Source organism: Drosophila biarmipes, chromosome 2R (assembly GCF_025231255.1).
Source record: "Drosophila biarmipes strain raj3 chromosome 2R, RU_DBia_V1.1, whole genome shotgun sequence".
Lineage (NCBI taxonomy): Eukaryota > Metazoa > Arthropoda > Insecta > Diptera > Drosophilidae > Drosophila > Drosophila biarmipes.
The window spans coordinates 5,302,630-5,324,444 of NC_066615.1; the positions used below are offsets into that span (position 1 = coordinate 5,302,630).

Consider the following 21,815-nt stretch of genomic DNA (forward strand, 5'->3'; position numbering starts at 1 on the left):
TGGGGATCCACTCCACCCGGATCGCTTTCCCGCCTTGGCTTCTTGTAATTTCCGCCAGCAACCAATGCCAAGCGTGGCCGGGTTGCTGCGGGCAGGGCAAGAAGTCTCCGGCTCGGAGCGTAATGATGACAGAAAATAATGATGCATCCTGGGCACCCGGCAGCCAAGTGCTGCTGTTTATCGAACAAGAGACCCGGACAGTCAGCAAGACAAATGTGCATCGTTTTCTTAGCTGAATGCACAATCTTCCGGAAATCAGATTGCTTTCTGGGCTCCGTGGGCGACGGGGCTCAGGTTCAGAGGTCGGGGAGCACGTGTCGACAAGTGTCGGACATGTTTGCCGAGGATTGTTTATTAAAACGAAATTATTTTTCACCACTAGAGCGGAGCCAACTTTAAGCTGGAAGCCTGATGGCGCCATCAGCCACCGGCAATTGTTTCCACTTGCCGGGCAGCCTTTCCTTGTCATTCCATCCGACGCACAGGCAAATTTGAGACGTGGCGTATACGCAATGCGCCAGCACTGAATCTATTTTACGTGCCAGTCGAAATGCAACTGGCAGCCTCGTTGCAATTTCCATTGAGCAGGGCGATGCAGCTTATTTGAGCCCTAACGAAAGACAGGAAATTTATGCAAAGAAGTCCGCTTTTGGTAACTACATGTTCCGAAATCCGTAGAGCCTAACAGTTTTGAAAACACATCTAACTCAGTTTTTTTGTTATTTATTCAGACCTAGCTGGATAATTTTCCTATTATTTAAGTTCCGAAAATGCAAAATTTATGTGTGCTCATAGCTCCACATTTTATATCGTTCTGAAACCAGACCTTCAGACTCTTGTTTAAGCTGGGTGTTGGCACCATATAAGAACAACATCGTGTCTTATTTGCAGCTCTCTCATGTGTGCTCTGTCATACAGTTTGCGTAAACATTTGACTTATGAGTTGATTAACATCTCGGGCTCTTTCAGTGAAAACTTTTGATTCATTAGGCGAGCGAAGGGGGGCGACACGCCCCGAAACTAAACTAAACTGACTTAATCGGGGAACAAAATGTGGGCCAGTTATTTTTTGACATTTTCAAACGGGAAGCACGAGTAGCATGAACTACAGCCGCAGGACATAAATAAGAAATTTCCCTAAGAATCCCGGGCCGGGCCAGACTCCATTATTTCTGTCTTTCGTTGCCAGTGCGGCGCAGTTGAACAAATGGCGAGTGCCGGGATATGAATGCAATCCCGCTCCACACAAAAGAAAATTCATATTTCAGTCTTGCTGCAAACAAACACAGCAACGAAAACGAAGAGCGGAGGGAACCCTCCTGGAAGGAACAACATTTTTATGACAATGTAGGGAGGTAGGAAGAGAGGGGAGTCCCGTTTCGTTCCTGATCCCGATTCCGTACCGCCATCCCCTTATCCCTGTCAAAAGCCGATAACTGACAATGCCCAAAAGGATTTTTACTTTTCCCGTTTTCAGTGCTCACAATTTTCCATCCATTTCGCTTTTTTCCATTTTTTTGTGAAGTTGTCAGGGAAACTGTGCGTTGGCCAGCCGGCGGAGGTGGGGGCATGGGAGTGGGAGTTGGAGAACCCTGTCGGGGGATATCTCTCTGCATATTTCAATGTTTTCGCAGGCGAAACTTGACTTGTGTTTTTGTTGCAGCCCTCGGATATGCATTTTTAATGTGCATTTGTGCCTTTGTGTCAAAATGCCGCATGGCGCACAGAAGGGAAATCCATCCCGCCGCCCAGCCATCTCATCCTATATCTTCCTGAACCCAGGCCCAAACACAATCCCAAGCCCAGACCCTTTTCCGAACGAGCAGCCGACTCTTCGGCAAGCCAGAAGCCCAACCGCACTAGAGGCCGCCTAAGAAGCCTTTCGCTGTAGTTGTCGCTGTCCGATAAACTATGCCAAAAGTCTGCGGTTGGCAGCTGGTTCAGTGGTTCAGCTCCGTCGCCGACTGCTGGTCGTCCCTGGGCCGGCGTCCTCCATCCGGAGTCCGGGTCCTCCGTCCACTCCATTGCCGGTCATCGACCACAGCCGCCATGAACAAGGAGCGGCAGTGACCATCGCATCTCCGCAGCCACAGTCAATGCCCAGTGCCACATATTTCATTCTCGTATGAGCTGGGCCTGAGCCGGAACATCCCGAATAGCGCCGTCTCTAATGTTTATTGCCCTTCGCGCGGCCCCTTACACTGAGGGCAAAAGTTTGGCCCAGAATGTGGGATCTGATTTTATAATGAGTAAAAGTAACTAAATCAGCACTGCTTGCCATCTGGATTTAAATATTTCAAATCAAAATCAGTTCATAATAATTTTTCTTATCCTTTAGGATCTAACAAGCACTCCCTCTACCTCTTCTTGATTTTTTTCTTTCCTAGTTGCTGTAAGGAACTGAAAGGTCTTTCCAAGTGCACTTTCCACGGCCCACTTAAAAGTCCAAAGGGGAGTTGCATCAAACAATTGGTGCGGGACATTCGTGAGTGGTTAACAAAGTTAGGGGGCAGGGGCGCAGGCCCATATGGCGATGGATTTGGGGCACAAAAAAGTGCCAACTTCTGCTGCAACCCAAATAGGAACTAGAGAGCACCCATCAACACCGAGGGTGTATTATCTCTTGGCCTGGGGCAAAACTTTAGAGCGAGTGCAGGGCGCAAAGTGAAATGGCCCGCAACCCGTTCTTGGGGATATAGTTGAGTGCGACACTTTTACGACTTGGCGGGGCGAAACTTTTATGCCAACGTTGCCACCAGCGATAAGACCACCCAGCCGGGCACTCCATAGGCCCCTCCAGCACCGCCGGCCCGGCCGTCCCCCAATCCCGATGGCCGCCCCACTGGCGAGCACTTGACTTTGACACTCTTTAAACAATTGACGGGGACCAGGGGATTGGGACTGGGTCGGGGTGGGGATTGGAACTGGGGCTTTGGCGTGCGTGAGAGAGCTGCGACATCGAATCCGGGGAGATAAGCGCACAGGCTGTCGTGGTCAGGGAAATCGGGAAATCTGGCCAAATCGAGGGGTCCGGGCGCCAGAGGCTGGCTCAGCAATGTCGAAAAGTTTGCTGCTTAGGCAACTGGCCATGACAGGCCGAGGGCGGGGGCGGAGAAAGCGGATCCATTTGCGGCGGGGAACGGGAGTTCATAAATTCGCCGGACCCAGAAACAGTGCGGGGCCGTGGAATGGCTCAGCAGCCGGCATTCAAATGGCACAAAGCGGGAAATCCACAGCGGCATACCGCAAGTCCGGCCGGCGAATAATTGAGAGCTGTTGCCAGGACAGAGGGCTTACCAGAAAAGACCTTCAAAGCAGACGTCGCCGTCATTAACGTGCCCAGATGACCACAGAATCCGTCTAAGCCGCGCCCTCACTCTCACATATATATGTAGATACGCATATAGAAAGAGATCCGGTCGGGCTTTCGCGGCATAAGTGCAAAATTTGTAATCTCCGTGCGGCGTGGCGGAGCCGCAAAGTGCACTGGCAACAAGGAAAACAGCGGGCGGAACGTGGGAGCGGATTATTTCCCATCTGTTTGGGTCACCAGAACGTCGGGGGCGATAAGCCCGCCCGCGCGCCGTTAATACCCTGCCAAGAGGTCACACGCTCTGCCATCCGTCTGTCTGGACCACGAGTTTGCCGGTAAATCGCGCTTAGGCTGGGCTGTGTAGTGTTTGGCAGCTCGGAGGCATAAACCGAAGAGCAGTACATCAAAAACTAAGGCTTTTAAATATCATGAAATATTCATGCTGAGCACAATCAAATCTATGCATTTTCAAGAAACATATTCATATGCATACACTGCGGTTAAAAAATGTGGTTCCGCACTCAGCAGTTTTTGGCTATGTTTTTAAGGCGTTCAAAGAGAACTCTATATGTTCATTAGCCTTTTAAAAACTTTATAGACTGTTTATAGTTGTACAAGACTAGGCTGAGGGGTGGAACTTAACAATAAACCAAGCATATAATATGTTCCCTAAATGTGAAGATTAGAATTACAAATCAAATTGCAACGCTTGGTTGAAAAAATGTTTAACCCCGGAATACAATAGATCTAAATAGGTTGTCTCGAAATATTCCTTCCTTAAAATATATAATATTAGTGGAAAACTCAACTAAGATTTCCATGAAATTTAAAAACATCAAAGTCCAGGGACCTCCATCCTCGTATACTCTCCTTCAATCCCATCTAAACTTTTGTTTACATCTATAATGACCCCGTCTCTCTATCCAAATAAACACACTCGTGTTGGCAGCGGTCGTGTTTTTAATTGCCCTAATTGATTAAAGCCAGGTCTATTATTTTAAATGTTCCTGCACCAAAACGCCCTTCCGCCTGCAGCCCGTTTTGCGTCATAAATAAAGCAACTGACAAATGCCGAAAAATGTTTTTAACTCGCTAAGCCATAAAATCAGTGAGCTTTCGCAGGACACACACATTCCTGCTACACACAACCAGAGAGATGTATAGGGCCCTGTCATCGGCAGGCCGGGAACAGATATCTGAGCCGTTCAGGAGTGCGGCCCAGCTTTTAAATGCATTTTCAATTTTTAATTTTTTCCCTATGAGTGCCCACACAAAAGTGCATAGATCCAGAGTTGTGTGTGCATATGTTTAATGAATTAAAACACAACGAATGTTGGTCAATCATAAAAAATGCAAATTGAAGCATCGGCAGCGAAAACAAACAGCAGAAACGCACTCGAAATGGAGACAGAACAAAGCAATTTGCTCTCGAATATTCGGCTGCAATTTGTTAAATATTCATTATACACCGACATCGACAGCAGGGCATTGGCAACAGCACATAAACGTGTATAAAGTAATTTTGATAACTCCCCAACATTCAATGTTCCTTGTGCAAATTAACAGAAAACGGCCATTTTATCGACTAATAGTCCCCGCATGTCACGTAACCGGAGGACGTGCCGCACAGGCCCCCATATATCCTCCTCTTTAGCCCGGGAAATGTATTATTAAGAAAGCGTAGGACCATTATATCTTTGCATAGCTTGAGGACGATGATGATGCCAATGACGGCGATAGCGGCTGAGTGGCAGGGCAATGTCCATTTGCCATTGCCCATTTACCTATCGCCATCGCATCGGCAGGAACCTGGGTGAATGGGGTCACATGGAGCCACACGTGTCTATGGCTTTTGCCTTTCTGCTGACTCCGCTCAGCCCGTAATCGTTATAAATTCTGTGGCAGCCAGGAAAAACGCCGGGGAACAACAAAAGCTTAAAGTATTCAAGAAAAGCTCTCGGTGGGATGAAACATAACTATTATTTTCTTGCGTATGATTTTGTTGCTTTGTTTCAAAGGGAAGAGTACCACCCCACAGTTTCAGTTCAGTTTCAGTTTCAGTTCACACAGGGTTAGATCCAGAAAAGCTAAAGGCCAAGTTAAACCGTGCAGCAGCAGCAACAGCCAGGACCGACCTTTAAAATATATCCTATAATGTTCACCATTCTTATATACTTTCCATATACCCCCGGCTGACGACTGGAATGTGCTACAATAATGGACTCCACTTTGCGGCAAACACGTGTTAACTTCTGCGGAAAATGTGTCATAAATCATTTAATTGCATTTTACCTTTGCCCGGCTGTCAACTCATTTGTATTTCCCGGTGTGCCTTACTCTCCCGCCCGGCATCGAAATGCACATCAACGAATGCTGCGACAAATGTGAATAATTAACGCGGTGCCTGCGTACCGTGCAAACACCCGCCGACCTCCTGGAAACGCCCACTATCCACCCACACCCCCCAATATCCACTCCTGTTTCTGGCACTTTGACAATCTTGGCTATTTGCATTTGATTTGCACTGCCTGAACCGGCAACTACAACACAATTGGCCACCTCATACCCACCTTCTGGCGCACTGCATCAACGCCCGCAAAAACCCCAAAACCCCCTATCCCGTGTCCTGTGCCCCAATCCCCACCTGGCACCGCTGCGAATCATCAATTTTCGGGATGTCACTGCCAATTACACCTTTTCAATATTTGTGCGCATACCTGGCCGTTCCTCGTGGCGTCGGAACTCCTCTTTTTCCGTCCCGTCCCGTTCCCGATCGCGTTCCGGCACCGGCGTTGGACTACAGTGGCGGAAACTACAAATCAACCGGCAAAAACGGCCACCATCGAGATGTACGCGCCCAGTTCGTATAATGACACCGTCACCGGCGAGACGCTGTCCAGCGTTTCGGAGAAGAGCGAGTCCTACTCCAATGAGGGCAGCAGCCAGCCGGAATACATTGTGAGTACTCACGGGTCTACCTACGAACCGACTGCTTGTTGGTTTTATTCTTTCTCCAACTTTTGCCATTTTTGTCCATTTTTTTGCATGAGCATGAATATGCAATTTGCGAATGGGCACAAAAACCAACAGAAGGAAAGGGGGTGTATCAGGGGAAGGAAAGAGCCAGCGGTGGAAAATCGTCTGGCATTTTAGGCATTTTCCATTGCTAAATAGTTGTCCTGCAGCGCAGGGGCGTCACTTGGCGTTTCCACCGACGGAGAACGGTGCGATTTCCCCGAAGTCATTCAATTTAAATATTGCTTTCTACTCGGCGGGTCTTTTATCAATCACACCTATTTTGAACGCACTTCAGAAACTCCGATGGTTAGTGTACTCAGATATGGGGCTTCTATCTTTCCCCACCCATACAAATTAGTCGAATTTGAAAAAAGAGCTTTTAGAAATTCCAATGCAAATATTGGAAATTGGTCAATAAAAATATAGCAATATGCCCGTATTTGCATTAAAACGAAAGAATCTGTAATTTTTCAATCTAGTATGAAACTGTTTTTCAAAACCGATAATACTCAAAATTTTAAACAGTTTTTAACAGAAAAACCAAGTTTTTTTATTAAGCCTAAAAACCAAGAAGATTTTTATGGGTATCCCAAAGTCCTAGTTCCCCTTTAATAAAAACCCGTTCAATGTCTTGGTTCAAACATTATAAGCATTGGCAAAGAAAGCTAGAAAACGACGAGGCAGCGAATAGCTTCAGGTGAATTTCTAAGATGAAACAAATACTCCAAAGATGGCTCTAACACAGCCACAATGAAGTTTATAAGCAAGAAAACAAATTTAAGGCATGATAGGGCTTGAGTCGGTTCAGGGAAGTCTGACTAACTCTTAATATTGAGGGGGTCGTCCGAGGCATCCCCTGGCCTGCGGCCCTGGGTTTTCAATTAAGGCCAATGCTCGAACCGAGAGCTTCCGAGCGAAGGGCAGGAAGTGCCAGACCAGGCCCAGACCAGACCCGGCCAGACCAGACCCGACCAAGATTAAGCCCAAGAACAGGTCCAGACCAGCGGAGCGGAAACGGAAGCGGCATGCCGACGTCGTCGCTAAGACGTCGTGATTAATTACGCGACGCTGATGATGATAATGATGAGCCGGCGAGTGGGCCAAAGCGGAGAATAAAGCGGCTCCGAGTCTGGCTCTTGAATCCGCGGGTCTGGGACCGGGAAGCTGCTTCAAACAAATCGTTTCAAATTATTAAAATCATTTATTATCGGCGTAATCTTGCAGCGGCAGGAAAACCGCAGCAACTGCCTAACCCGCAGAAGCCGGAGTAAAAGTATGTAAAGTGCGTAAACTGCGACCGCGCGTGTTATAAATCAGCCCCGATCCGATCCCGGGTGTCCTTGGGCCTCGTCCTTGTCGTCCCGTCTGTCCTGGTTGTCCTCGCGTCCGTGTGTCGCCGCTGTCATTGTGGCTGTCAATTACGCGCCAACGACTTTCAACGCCTTTGCCAAAGTATGCCAAAAAGCAAAGTGAGGAGTAATTACGGGGCATTACTCAAATGGGAATGGGAATATAAATTGATATATACCCGCCATGTCGCATCTGCCGCTCTTAACTCAGCTCCTATCCCTCCTTATCCGCAGGACGAGGCGCGCAAAAAGGCGGCGTCCACGTATCTCGTCGAGGGCTCGGATATGCCGCCGCCCAGATATCAAAAGGATGGCACCCTGCCAGTTATATATCCGAATAATATTGGTAAGTTGATAATACAAAAAACCCTTGACACTTGGATAGGGGAAATTTGGTGAAATAAAATGATGTTAAAGGACAGGACCCTATGTTCTGTGGTTACTTCAATGGCTTTCCAATTGACTCCTTTATATTTCCCTGAATTTTTGTCTTGAAATATTCCCAGCCATCTTATTAAAGATACATTGAATTTCAAATATATACCTTATCCTATATTTTCCCTATAACGATTTATTTTTCCCGGTACCAAACAAATCGCCAGAAATACGTTTTAGATAATTAACTTTTGGGCAAAACAAAGTTGGGACTTTGCACGCGCTGTCAGGACGTCAGCAAACCGACCAGAGACCCCTGAACCCTCTAACGCCCGGCTGCCCTGCGTTGCACTCGTTTTGGTTTGATTTTTATGCCATGATTGCAGTGCAATCAAAGCAAATGTTGGAAAGGGAAAAAGAAAAGCGGGAAATAAATACACAGAGAGCGAAATCGAAGCTTTTGGGGCAAGGAGGGAGGTGTGCGGTCCGAAAATTCAATTCGAGCACAACATCTCCATCTTAATTGTAATTGAGGAGCAAAGTTTTTGTCAGTCTAGATTTTCAATTGACGGACGTAGGGATGTGTGAGGGCAGACCGTAGACTTTGTGTGTACATCGCTTGAGGCGGAATCGAAATCACGTGCGGCCTGCGCTAATTTAGGAAAAAACCCAAGCCTCGAATTCTAGAACTTAAGGAAAGCAAAATGGAAATGGAAGAATAATAGCCGAGGAAAAGACCCAGTCTGGTCCTGAGACCCAGACAAAGGACACCGTGGCGGTCTATCAAAGCACCGAAGCTGTAAGAACAACAGGAGTTCTGCAATAACAATCCGTCCAGTCGGAACAAAAGCAGAAAATGCATTTTAAATGCAAAAGCGTTGGAATAATACAAATACATTAGCTGCATAACTCATCCCCAGAAGGGAAAGTGCCCGAGACTCTGGCGTAAAAATACAATTACCTTGTGTCAACGGCATGAAATTTGGAAAGCTCTATTCCCCTGGTCATGCCACAAATAAGTGTGGCGGGGAACTTTCCTGATGAAATAGGTGAGTTAGAGGTGGGTTCGTGATTCATTTTCACATCTGTTTCAAGATTCGATTTTATATCAGATGAACATTCGCTAAATGTATTCCTTCATCTGTAAAAATATTTTACAAAGCGATCGTCCATAATCAATCGTCAAGCGCATTAATCTGTATATTCAAACCTTACAATCGCCAAACTCGAGGATCCCTTGGTACCAGGCACATTCCGACCTATTCGCCTCACGGGCTCATCCCTAAGATGATCTGAAGACAAGGTCCCGCCGCCCTCTTTGCCACCCAGAAGTCCTCCCGCCACCCCTTTTCCACCTCGAGGTTTCTGCGGCGACACGCATAATTACGTATGTATGTACATCTGGGGTGTCCGTGAGTACCGCCATTTTCTTTATGCCCGAAACAACAACAAGAGCCAGGCAGAACGAGCTGAAAAGAAAACACGCCCAGGGAGAAGAACAACAAAGACAAAGGCAGCGAAGAAAGGCAGAAAGAACGCAAAAGGGAAGAAAGACGGGCGCGAGAAGAGAGAGCCGCAGAGGGAAGTGCAAAAGAATCCCCACGTGGCACGAAAAATTAAAATGCTTGCCGGAAGCTGAATCTCAAACAAGCGAGCCCAAGGCTGTTGTTCCATGCGGGCGGAAAGGCGGGCGGTGCACCCATCACCCATCGCCCACCCCCAACGGGAAAAGCTTGGGGGCGGCATGCACATGAGCTTAACGGGCGGGGCAAGCGGAAATTGTTTTTGTTAGTTGGCGTCACATTTTTTATCAGAGTTTTTTGTTGAATTTAAATTGGAAGCGAGTGATGGGTGGAAGGCAGAGAAATGACTAAAAAACGAAAAAATAAGCGGATGACAACCTAAGGGGTTCCACTTTGCCACCCCACCAGCAGTTGCAATTTCATTTACCATTTATGCATTTTCACGGGGAAGCGCGAAAGCCGCACTTTTAATGAGAGTCTTTGCCACGTTGCCATGTTAATGAGCAGGCCAAAAAGCAACAAGTCCGGCCCTCTGACCCAGTTTCTGACCTTGAACGAGTGCAGCCCCTTTAGCACCCTGAAACCTCTTTAAACCCCTTTCGTTGAAGCCTTTTCCCTGACTATAGCTCACGACCGGCCCACTATTTTTCAGATTCACGTGAGGCATTTCTTATCCCGACTCCGGCTGGGCACAACGTTATTAATATCAAATGAACTGGGAACTGGGGAACTAGGCAGCTAGAGCTCCTGACCCGGGCAACAATTATCAAGCTGGTGCAGACCAAAATGGGAACAAACATACAGTTCATTGTTCGACTCTTCTTTCCGGCACAACAATACGGCGCTGATCGAAAAATCTATAATTCATGAGTGACTGTCTTTTTGGAAAACACGGCCACATATGCGGAAGTAAACAAGCCACAAGATGAACAAGGCCCAAACTCAGGTCTACCACAGGGCCTCCTTCGATTTGTCGTTGTCAGGCAGCCGCAGGTTCCCAACTTTTCCTGGAAAATTATCCTTGCGAGGGCTGAGGGCACACCCACCCCACGGCATATCAGCGATGTCACAGTCTATTTTACAAAATTACAAATTTGTTACGTTTGCGGCTTTCACGCCTCTGCAGTTGACAGTCGCTCGCTTTTCACGGAACGTGGCAGTATGTCGGGCCAATTTGTCACGCCCCAAGCAGGTGGCCTTATGGCCAACTGAAGACTCCATTGACATTTGCATATTTATTGGATTGGCTTATCAGCAATGTCGCAAGCATTGCAATTAATGGCCATCGTTTTCCTTCTTTCCAAACGTTTGCACACGAAATGGGCCAGAACCAATCGCAAATTGTTGCATGTGCTGGCCACATACCTTTATACAGGTGGGTTCCAGTTACCACTCAAAGAAGGAAATACCATTCAAAGAAGGAAGTCCGTACGAGTTTTCTGTAAAATGTAATGGTTTTTAAAGATAATGTTTCTGTAAGTTACTTTTGTAACATATTCAGAGCCCCTTGAAAATCCTCTCGGTGGTGTCAAAAATGTGTTTTTTTTTTCTTTTGATAAGCGCTTGAAGAATACTTTATAAGGAAATCAATAAGAATACTTTTTGTATAAAGAATTTGTTTTAAAAGACGGTTAATTTTACAACATTCAGATCCTATCCTAATGTCCGGCCACCCAGGGGCGCCAAAAATAATTGTACTCAATATATGCAAGGAAAATTTCGTTTTTAGGCAATCAATAACAATTTGTTTTTTAAAATGAATTGCTTTCAATTCATTATTTAGTTTAAGTTACTTTCATAATTAATGAGTCGTAAGACAATCAGATTCCATTCAACGTCCATCCACCCGGAGGCGCCAAAATTCTCTGTACTGCAGTTTATATGCTAAATTTTTAGAAATAGTAATAATTAAATCATTTTTAAATTTCTGCGGGCTTGCTAGTGTTCTTTAGAACTTTTAACATGGCAAACTAGAACATTTTAGAAAAACTACAAAGTCCAATACCAAAATAAGATCAGAGCTGAAAGCATGCATGTATACAAAGTAGCATGTTTTTCGAATATTTAGCCCGTCGTTTGCAGTTAAAAATGAAAATTGAATGCGTCTTGCATACTCCGGCTGGCCGACCAAACGGCGTGCCCCGCTTATGGTCGCAATCAAAGCTTAAGCCATAGCAACAACCATATATGTGAATGTGGGAAAAAATATAGGAAAATAATCAGTAGAGCGCAGCACGTACCCCACAAAAAAGAAGAGCAATCGGGGGCATTGGTAAGCCATTAAAATCAACCCAGAGCAGGCTAAAGTGGGCTTATTGGCCACAAAAAAACAGCATCAATGCATATAAACCGAGCTCACTTTGACTTAAGCACATATTAACTTGATACTGTATTTTTTGCAGTGAACGCCTGTACACTGCCGCACCCGAGGCACAATAACGGCAGCGCCGCCATCCACATGACCCGGGATGATCAGATGCTAATCAGCAAGGGCGTCTATATTCCGTCCCCGTCGCCAGCGCCGCCTCCAGATGGCTCATACTACAACATGAACAGCGACAGATACTTGTCCTATCCGCCAATGGTAAGTGAGATCGATGAACCCCGCGATTCGCAGGCGGGATTTGGCTAAGACCCAAGCTTAACGAACGGCAGATGCAGGCTTAATTGCCCGCATCTGCAGTTACCTTCTTTGATCCGCTGCCATCTGGCACTGCCGCCTCCCCCACCGACTCCCCTCCTCCGCCGCCTGGATTATTGCGCTCAATTAACCAAAGTTTTACGAAGGACCCTTGGCACTTTGCATCCGCCATGCGAGGGGTCCATAAATCCATGTATCGATCTGGGCGAGGAGCATAGAGTGCATCTTCTCCCTGCTGGCATTTAACGCGCTTCGACTTTTATAATCCGCAACACTGTAGAGACAAATGACAAACTTAAAAGCATTATAAGTAAGCCCCTCGAAGCAGACTGCACTGCGTTGTTGCACTGCGCGCAGAGTAAACATTATTTTCGCCGGGCAACAATTTAATATCACGCATACGCCGCGTACGGCAGCTGGCAGCGTGGCTTTTACGACGGAGGAACGCCCACAGATGCGACAAAGTTTTGGCCCGCGTCACTCATAAAGCGGTGGGAATGCCAGTGCCGGGCAAAGTTGTCCCTCCGTCACCCTATCACCCTGTCCCCCAGTTGGAGCCCGGATTCCACCTCCGAAAAGCACCGCAGCCAGTCAAGGACAAGCGATGTCCGTTCCATTCCAAGGCGGATGCCACACATTCGGCGCTTGTCGCATTGCCTGCCAATATAAATTCCGCAAATTTCACAATAAGCATGGGGAAATCAATTTTCGGAATTTATGTTTCCGACGCTCCTTTTAGGGAATCAGCGTCCCCTCGGACTTGATGACTCCTGGCACTAAAGGGGTGCCAGGGCGACAGCATAAGACGACATCCGACGTGGGATGACAGTCAGCCCGTTTATGTGTCGTCTCAACTTGGCTGACGCCCGATAATTGTATAAATTAGGTGGGGGAGCGTATAGAAAAGTGCAGCAGCAGCAGGATGGCAGTAATATCCAGGGGATATTACGCAGCACCATCTGGCTGCACAGCTAATATAATAATATTTATGCCTAGCAGTTGACCATGTTTATGGGCTTTATACGATTTGTTAAGTTATTCAATTGTGCCCCACTCCCAGGGAGTACACAGTTAAATGATGTGGTGGGCGTGGGCTGTGGACTGTGGAGCAGAGTGGCCGTATCAAGTGCCCAGTATCCAGAATCCAGTGTCCACTGCCGGCAGCCCAGTATCCCAGTAGCCAGTGCTCCGTCATCGTTCTTTGCCATCGCCCAACATGGGACTAAACCTTTTGTTTGCGGTTTTTAGTCAACCAGGGAGAAAAATTCAATTTCGGTTTAGTTGGTCAACAATGACATCCCATATGTATGTCCATGTATATGTGCGGAAACCACTTCACTTCGCCCCATGGCCCGTGGAGCAGCCACTCCTTCCGCTTTGTGTGCGGGGGCCTTTTGCCATTTCACATAAGAAATGTTTTGTGTGGAAGCCAAATTGAATTATTTGATAAACATCATTAGAAAAATTACAAAATATACAGAGCAGGCAGTCCCTCCGCTGCGCTGTGCGGCTTCCCGAAAACATTTGGCCAGCTCTAAATTACTTTTCGAAGAGCATCTGTCTCCGTTTCAGCTTCAGCCAGCTGCGGTGCCACGTATCCGAGCAGACAGTAAATGAATAAGGACAATTTATAACAGTAAATCAAATTAAATTTCAATTGCAAAACTTGACAAAAAGAGAGCTCGCCGAGCGAAATAAAACAAAACAAAATGGCCATCTAACAAAGTTAGGGCATCGCATCGTTTTGCACATTAGTCCCCGAGGAAGGGCGCGCGTAAGGCCCAGCTGCCCATCGGAACTCCTCCGTCCGGGCCACCATAATTGCCCATCACAACTGAACCGGGACGGGTCTGCACTATATGTGGATTCCATTCGGCCTGACCAGTTTATCACAAAGCGCTGAAAAGTGATTGAGCAGCTCCTTAATCAAGTTATGTATTGCTGTGCAGTCGCCATTTATGGGGTTTGATTTAGTTCAGCAGCTGCAGTACATTTCGTTCATCAAGCTTTATTTATTTAAGTCAAGACTGAAGTGTTTCAGTATAATACTGTTGGCCAGAAGACTATTTCAATCACCAACATAGAGTTTCTTTTTATTTTAATATAATGTACACATATATTTTTCTATTCTTTCAATATATTTAGTACCTTGGAGTTAAAATGTTTTTTAGTAAGCACTTCACAAAGTTTCCTTTGATTTTGGGTTAACAAAGCCCTGAATAATGTGCAAATTGAGTTGACAAGCTTATTCAGTTTGAAGTAGGCACCCTTTTCCACTTTTGTTTATTTTCCAAGCAAAGAGTTGACCTGCGATACTTTCATCTAGATTTTTATAATAGCATATGAGACGATGTGTCTGTTTGGCTAGACACCATTTTCTTTGTTGAAAGGAGACAACAGCCAGCTGATTGATTTTCCTTTCGGAGCAACAGGATGTCCCTGGGCCAGCGCCTCAAGGACCTCAGCTCCCGCTCCCCAGCCGTGCCCACGCCCGTTCATTGGCACGCAAAGTGGCCCGAAGTAAATGCAATTTAAAACAAGTTGTGGCCACACCCAGGCAAAGCCGGATCGAGAATGGCAGCCCACCCACTCATCTATCCGTTGCGGTGTTTTTGTCCAACCAGCTTGTAACTATTTAAGCGGCAATTTGTATTTTATTGCCAACTTTGGTTGGCTTCCAAGGCCAGAGAACAGCAGGTCCACACACCCCAGCCCACCACGTTAGCCCGAAAATGCTCGAGTTTCATTTGGCTGGCGTTGATAAGTTAAATGCTGACTGCCGGACGCAGTTGGAATCCCTATGTGGACTACGTGCATATGTGGCTCCGGAGCAGCCGGAGGGCAGGGACTTGACTTCAGCCGGACAACTTAACTACGGTTCACTTTGTTAACTTGAGTTCTGCACAGTTTTAAATTCAATTAGTTTTCGTGCGGGCGAGCTCGGGATCTGGATGTGGATCTGGATCTGGCCCATTGTCTGACTGCCACTGAGCTGTCAGCTGCAAAAGGAGCGGGAAGCGGGAAAAGCGGGAAAGCCGGGAAGCCGGGGAAAGGAGGAGTATCCGTCAGATACTTTACGCACTGTGGCTGTCATCAAAGCGGGATACGCGAGTGTTTTGTTTTAAAATTCATGGGGCGGGCCCAAAGTGCGCAGCTGAAGCCGATTAAATAAATAAGGGGATCCACTCCTAGCGGGCCATAATTTAATTTTCGCTCCCTGTCCCACTCCAGGGGCTCCTTGGATTCATAGACTTGGCCCGCCGGCGCCGCTCCGTTGGCCTTAATGTGGAAAGTTTATTTTTATGGCCAGTGTGGAGATGCCAATTGGTTATTCTATTTACCCGGAATGAAGTTCCAACTCCGGCAGTAACAACAATAATGAGCTGCGGCCGAGAATTAGCGAGCTGGCACACAAAAGCCTTTAAGTGGCCAAAAGTTTTCGTACAGGGCAAGCTAAAACCCTTTACGTCCCGGCCCATCCTGAGCCCCCAAATCGCCTTGGCTTAGCTCTGCAGCTCTACGGTCCCCAAGTTTTCGTTAAAGACAATTTAACTTTGTAAACTGATACAAAATGTCCGCCCTGGTCTACTTAAGACCTCCTCCCGATCCCGTTCCCGATCCCGATCCATGTCCCCGCCGCCGCCTTGTTAATCAGTGTTGAGTGTTGTGTTCCTAATGTGTAGCTGGATGTCCTAGCGCCATGTTAATCCCCGAGAGTTTTCAATTCCGCAATCGTAGGTACTCGATGCCCCTTAATATTCCAATTAGGTGCACGGGCCAAGTTTGCAGCACGTACAACTTTCAAGTCGCAAACTTGGCCCGCACAGCTGGACCTCTGGCATGCGGAACAGGCGCGGCTTCCTCAACTGGCACAAAGTGTCATGTCAATTGAACTGGAGGAATCCGAATCCACTCGCAGACAGTTGGCTGTTTCACTTTTTCCGAGTTGCCCAGTCGAGAAGTTGTCAGGAAGTTGTATTGTACACGGGCGCTGGCAGAAAGAGCTGTCATAATTACGGCATCGTTAGTGCCAATCTTCGCTTTAATGCCGTCTTTTCAGGGAAAAGTAGCCAAAGGATTCGCGGCGCGAGTCCAGGACTCCAGGTCCAGGGTATTTGAGCCTCGGCTTAGAGCGGACTTTTGTTTGCGCCCCTCATTGTTTCATATCTCGGGCGACAGTTTAATGGGAAAACTTTTGCCGCTGCGCCAACAGAGCAATTCTACTCCGCCGAAGAGCTGCGATGAAGCCGCTTAGCTAAGCCTACGCAAACTTAATCCACACTGGCAAAAAAGTCCTTGTGAAAAGCAGAAAGTGTGGTCGAAACCATGTTGACGGTGACAACCTATCAATTGCAATTCCCAAGAAGTCTGAGATTCACTCGGCAGCGGAGCGGCTTAATAACGCAACCATCGAGGTCAAGCCGGAAGTTAAACTTCGATTTATGATTTGATTTATTTAAATATAATATACAGAATATCACAAGCTAAAAGAAAAAATATTTCAAATTCGATGACAAATTAAAGTTAATTAGAAAAGCGTAAGGCTACAAATTAATCAAAGGTTTTTATTTAACAGTTTTTAATAAATTTTATTTCGGTGTGCTCCTGAAATCTCTAAGAACCGAATTGTGTTTTGGTAAAAGTTATGTTGTTTCTACAACAAACAGCAACCAGAAATCGAATCTCATATAAGACTTCAGGAAAGAACCCCAAGCTACTTATATTTCTCTGCTCATTTTAATGTTCTTTAATTCCGTAACAGAACGAATACGAAATACACCGTACACTTACTCGTAAGGTGTCAATTTCAAATCTGTTTGGTTGTATTCAAAACATAATTCTTTATTATTGTAGGTTGAACATGACTTCCCCTAGTATCTCCTTTTATTTTTTGGGGACAGTAAAATCTACCTAAACTTATGATTTATTGGGAGCCCTTCCAAGTATCTATTATATTCTTATAAAAATGTACCCTTCATTAAATTTCAGGAGTACCCAGCAGCCCTGGACTTCACCGCCCAGCCGATGCCCATGGCGCACCTCCAGCCCATGACGGTAACCTCGCTGGCCACCAACGGAGGCGCCACGCTCATGGGCAACGGATCGGTGGCAGCGGTGGCCGGTGGATCGGGCACCTTGCGGCGGGGTATTCTGCGCGGGGTGGTGGGCGTGCCGCAGCCCGACGTCACCCACCACACGTCGACGGTGGGCGGTAGCCCCATGCAGATGCTGCACGACCTGCACCCGGTAAACCTGAGCGCCTCGACGCTCACCACCAGCACCACCCTGAACGGCAGTCTGCCGGCGGCCACCGCCACGCTGCCCCGCCAGCCGCACGGAATCTTAAAGGATCCCAACCGGAACAAGCAGCAGCAGCAGCAGCAGCAGCTGCTCAACGCGAGCCTAGTGGGCGTGGGTGTCCCAGTGTCGTCCGCCATGGGCAGCCTGCAGATCCTCAACATGCCGCCGGCGGGCGGTGGACTGGGCAACAACCTGCTGATGACCACCAGCGGCGCCTTTGACCCCACGGCGATGGGCATGAGCAGCTTCGGCGGAGTTGGCCAGGCCGGCGGCATCCCGGTGGCCTACACCGATGCGGACGGGCACCTCGTATAGCTGTAGGCGGGAACTGGGGCCATCAGCAGCAGCAGCAACAGCACCACCAGCTGCAGCACCACCGTGCGGATCCTCTCCGGCAGTGAGCCCCGGTTCTGAGCAACCACGTCGCCTACACCTATCCCTATTCCTATCCGGCGTACTCGTACTCGTATCTGTAGCCAACCTACTCGCAAGATGTAGCTAGTTTAGGAGCTTTCTCTTCGGCATCTGGGTTCCTCCGGTGTCCCCTGTCCGGCAGCCACATCCACTCGCCATTACCTTATTCAAATCAGCCAGCGAATTAGTTTATGTAAATTTCCACCCAGTTCTTACGGCTTCCCGTCAATGTGGGTGTTTATTTAGATAAGGATTCTTGGGGTCCCAGTCACTGGGGGAGTGAGCATAATTTCGTAGAGAGTTTTACTAATTAGCCGGCAGAAGGAGGAGCAGAGGGAGCAGAAGAAGCAGGAAGCGGGCGAAAATAATTTGAAAATCTCCTTGGGTGGAGGACGCGAAACGGTCCAGAGCCGTTTGACAGCTCCCAGGGGCGTGCTTCGACTCAAGTCGACTGGGCACGTGATTGCCCTGGCCGGCGCCGGCGGCCATGGTCGTCGAAAGTTGAAGGTTGACAGCCGCTAGCTGCTCGGCGACCCCCTTCCCAGATCCGAGTGCTAGATTCGCCACCTCCCCTTTAATGGGCCAGCTGGAAAATCTGGGAATGGGACTACATCCGGCCGAAGCCACAGTGGAGCCTACTTAACTCCAACCACTCGGCACACAAACATTTAAGACACGTAAAAGTTTAAAGGGGAAAAGTCTGTTTTCAAAAACTATTTATTTTTGAAAATCTGGGAAACGTTAACATTTTCATAATTAATTTCCCTTTTTCACAGTTAAGAAAAAGAAGTTTCAGTTAGGAAGGTTCCTTTAAGGAGGATTAAAAGCACACATCTCTCTGATCTCCAGCTAAAGACTTCAAAGGCAAAGCAGATGGAGTGCTTTTATAAAACCTTTCATGTGATTTTAAAAGAATGTGAACTGAAAATCAAGGCTTCGCCAATGTTACGCCGTGGAATTTAAGTTTACCAGCGTCTTAAGTAGCCCAAGTCAATCCCTCCATGGAAATGCGCATATCGCAGATATGGGAGGCGGACACGCCCTCGTAGCCATTATATGCAGACGCAGCCTGTATCTCTATCTATCTATCCAACTGGCGTTCGAGTGGCGCTGCCGCCCATAAACAGTTTTCATTTGCCACTCGTCGCAGCTCAGCGAGCGTGACATGCCAATCCTGGCCTGCGTTGCCATTAGCTCTGCCAGTTCGAGACCAGAAGAATCCCGGAATCCCAAGGACCTCTCAGCTCTGCACACGCCCTCCTCCAGCCACCCACCCCTCCGTATCCATATCCTCATCCGTATCTTTGACTTTGTAGCCAAGTTCTTAAGATCCTCGAGCGTCGTGCATAATTGCCAGCAGCATTGTGTGGATTTTAATATTCATTTGGCTGTAATTGCCGGATCCGGGTCTGGACCGGGGGAGTGCACTATTGCAGCTGCTAGTCCTCAGTGGATTATCGCAAATGAATAAATGCCCTGATTTCGGGCATAGATGGCGGAGGATTCGGGGGCCCAAGGACTCCAGGACTCCGGGAGGTGGGGCGCTGAGCAAACACAGAGTGTGTAATTAAAAGTGAAATTATCTTTGAAATTAACGCACGCGTAGACAAAGACAAAGGCGATGGCAAGGAGGATGGCTGGGGAAATGAAGAAAAATGCGCGGAAAACTGAGGATGAGATTAAGAATGAAAGCGGTTGGGGCAGCTCTGTGAGCCAGCACACATGGGTGTACTTTTCCGCTGTGGGATTTTCCGCTATTGAATAATGGCGATGGCAGTGGCCAGATAAAAGTTAAATGAGCGGGAAAATACGGAGAATTATAGTGGGCAGCCGGGCGAAACCTGTTGTGTTTTCCCGGAAAAGTGGCCGAGGACAGGGCTGCAGCGGGGGACCCTCCACACCAGATATGTGAATGTATAGCTTGTACTCAACTCTGCGAGTAGTGCTGCCAAATTGCATTAATAACTAGCATTTAACTGGATCGTAGCCCTAAGTAGCTAAGCCAAACCATTTCGAACCACTACTCAATCAGCAAGCCAAATCCTATCAAATTGTACAATACCACAGAGCGGAAGACGAAAGCAAGAACTAACAATTACCGACTAGCGATAAATAATTAACGATAAAAGGACAAATGCAGGTATATCGATACACACGGAGAGTCATTGCAATTCATAGATGTAAAACGTAGCGTACAACTTCGCATCTCGTAACTCTTAGGTCCTGTCCCCACATACCCAAGAGTTCTAAAAGTTCGGAGCTTGGCAGGGAGTTCCCCACGTAAACATAGGAATAACCAACTCGCTGTTTTCTAGGGATAACTATTTGATTGCACACGAACCCAACACTCCACGAAGGAAAGGTGTCCTCAACTGCGTCTGCAAGTTCGCAGATACTTCACAAATCTTGTATGTCTTCCCCAGCTTGTCCTGTCGATTGCCCTTGGTTTGATCCACCATACGTATTTATAATTACACGTACGCATTAGTTTAAACTTTAAAGCTTAAGCCCAGCTCACTTGTCGGGGGAATTCAATAAGACTTATTGTAGATAATTATGTTTAAACAATTAACAAACACGAAATCAAGTTGTTCGATTTGTACTTTTGCCAAAGAGATATTTGTTAAACAAAGATAACTTGCAGCTAGATTATGTGTGCGCTTGTTTCGCTCTTGCTGTGTTTAATTGTTGTTCGATTGAATTAGAGTCTCTATGTATGATTTTGCAAGTCCCCGCACTCGACTTTAACGTAGCATAATTGAAGCAGCAGCTGAAGGCGACGACACACAAGACTTGAATACCGAACCTAGGCTAATGTTAAATGTTAATGAAAGTTAAATCGAAATCGAAACTTAATGCAGCTAAGTGTGCGTGTGTATAAAGCGAATTATTTACCATGGATGTGAATGTTTTGTGGAAATCATTGAGTTATGTATTTTATGTAGTCTGTATGCGTAAATCGATAACTATAATTAACTGAAGGCATTGTACAGTAGTCGAGAGGAAAACAATAATTAACAAGGCGTAAGTTCACTCGAAAAAAAAGAAAATAAATTAAACGCATAGTTCATAAACTCAAAGCATAAGCCGCCACTCAGAAAACTGTATAAATCGAAAACGAGAAGAAGCAAGTTCTTTGAAAAACAAAAAAACAAATTTATTGACAACCTATGAAAATTAATGCATATGGAACCTACTGCATTTTTAAAAAGATCTGTTAACAAATGAATAATAAAACCATAAAAGGATGAATACCAAAACGAATGCATTTCCATTGCGGAACAAAGGGCCAACCGATTACGGCACAAAGGACATTTTAATGGCAAAACTTTCGAATCAATTTTCAGCGGCAGGACCCAAACAAAGGACGACGGCTTTCCAGCCCCAGAGAAGAGACACTTTCCCGGCGAGCCAAAGTTTTCCGAGGGCAGGACGACTATCCGTCTTGCCGGGTGTGGTGCAAAAAATTGAATTCCTTGTAAAACTTACGAGCTGGCATTAATTTTAACAGCATCTCAGTGGGCGGCGGGCGTGGGCGGGTCCTGGATGCCTCAAATTACGTATACGGCCCATTGAACGCTCTGCCGGGCACGGACATGTGTGCGTACACTCCGTCCGGGCCATTATTCTCCCCTGACTGACTTTATGACGCTCATTCGATGGGCACAAATCGCAGCTCGTTTTTCATTTAAATGGAAGTTAATTAGTTCCGCCAAAAAACAATGCGAAGAAATGTATGTATGTATGTTCGCTCGTCGAGGAACAACAATGGCAGCGGCGCAAATAGAGGGCAAATAAAATTCGCCCCGCACTGGGCGTGGCCAAGAGCATTCCTTGCTGCAATTGATTGATTTATTCCCGTTCCCATTTCCGCTCTTACT

At 46.9% G+C, this 21,815-nt stretch overlaps 1 protein-coding gene and 1 long non-coding RNA gene across 4 annotated transcripts in view; one reads left to right on the forward strand and one right to left on the reverse strand.

Annotated features, from left to right (window-relative positions):
• Positions 1-21,189, forward strand: part of LOC108029570 (nephrin) — a 58,737-nt gene extending 37,548 nt beyond the window's left edge. For all 3 annotated transcript variants that reach the window (XM_017101928.3, XM_017101926.3, XM_017101927.3), the window contains 4 exons: positions 6,117-6,271; positions 7,915-8,026; positions 11,981-12,162; positions 17,209-21,189. In XM_017101928.3, the coding sequence (XP_016957417.1) occupies positions 6,117-6,271; positions 7,915-8,026; positions 11,981-12,162; positions 17,209-17,835 (1,076 nt within the window). In that variant the 3' untranslated portion in view covers positions 17,836-21,189. The remainder of the gene's footprint in view (positions 1-6,116; positions 6,272-7,914; positions 8,027-11,980; positions 12,163-17,208) is intronic.
• On the reverse strand, positions 7,513-8,091 carry LOC127011084 (uncharacterized). Its single transcript, XR_007764139.1, has 2 exons — positions 7,860-8,091; positions 7,513-7,773 (listed from the first exon to the last, which is right to left on the reverse strand). It is a non-coding gene; the product is annotated as an uncharacterized LOC127011084 (long non-coding RNA).
• Positions 21,190-21,815: the final 626 nt, after the last annotated feature.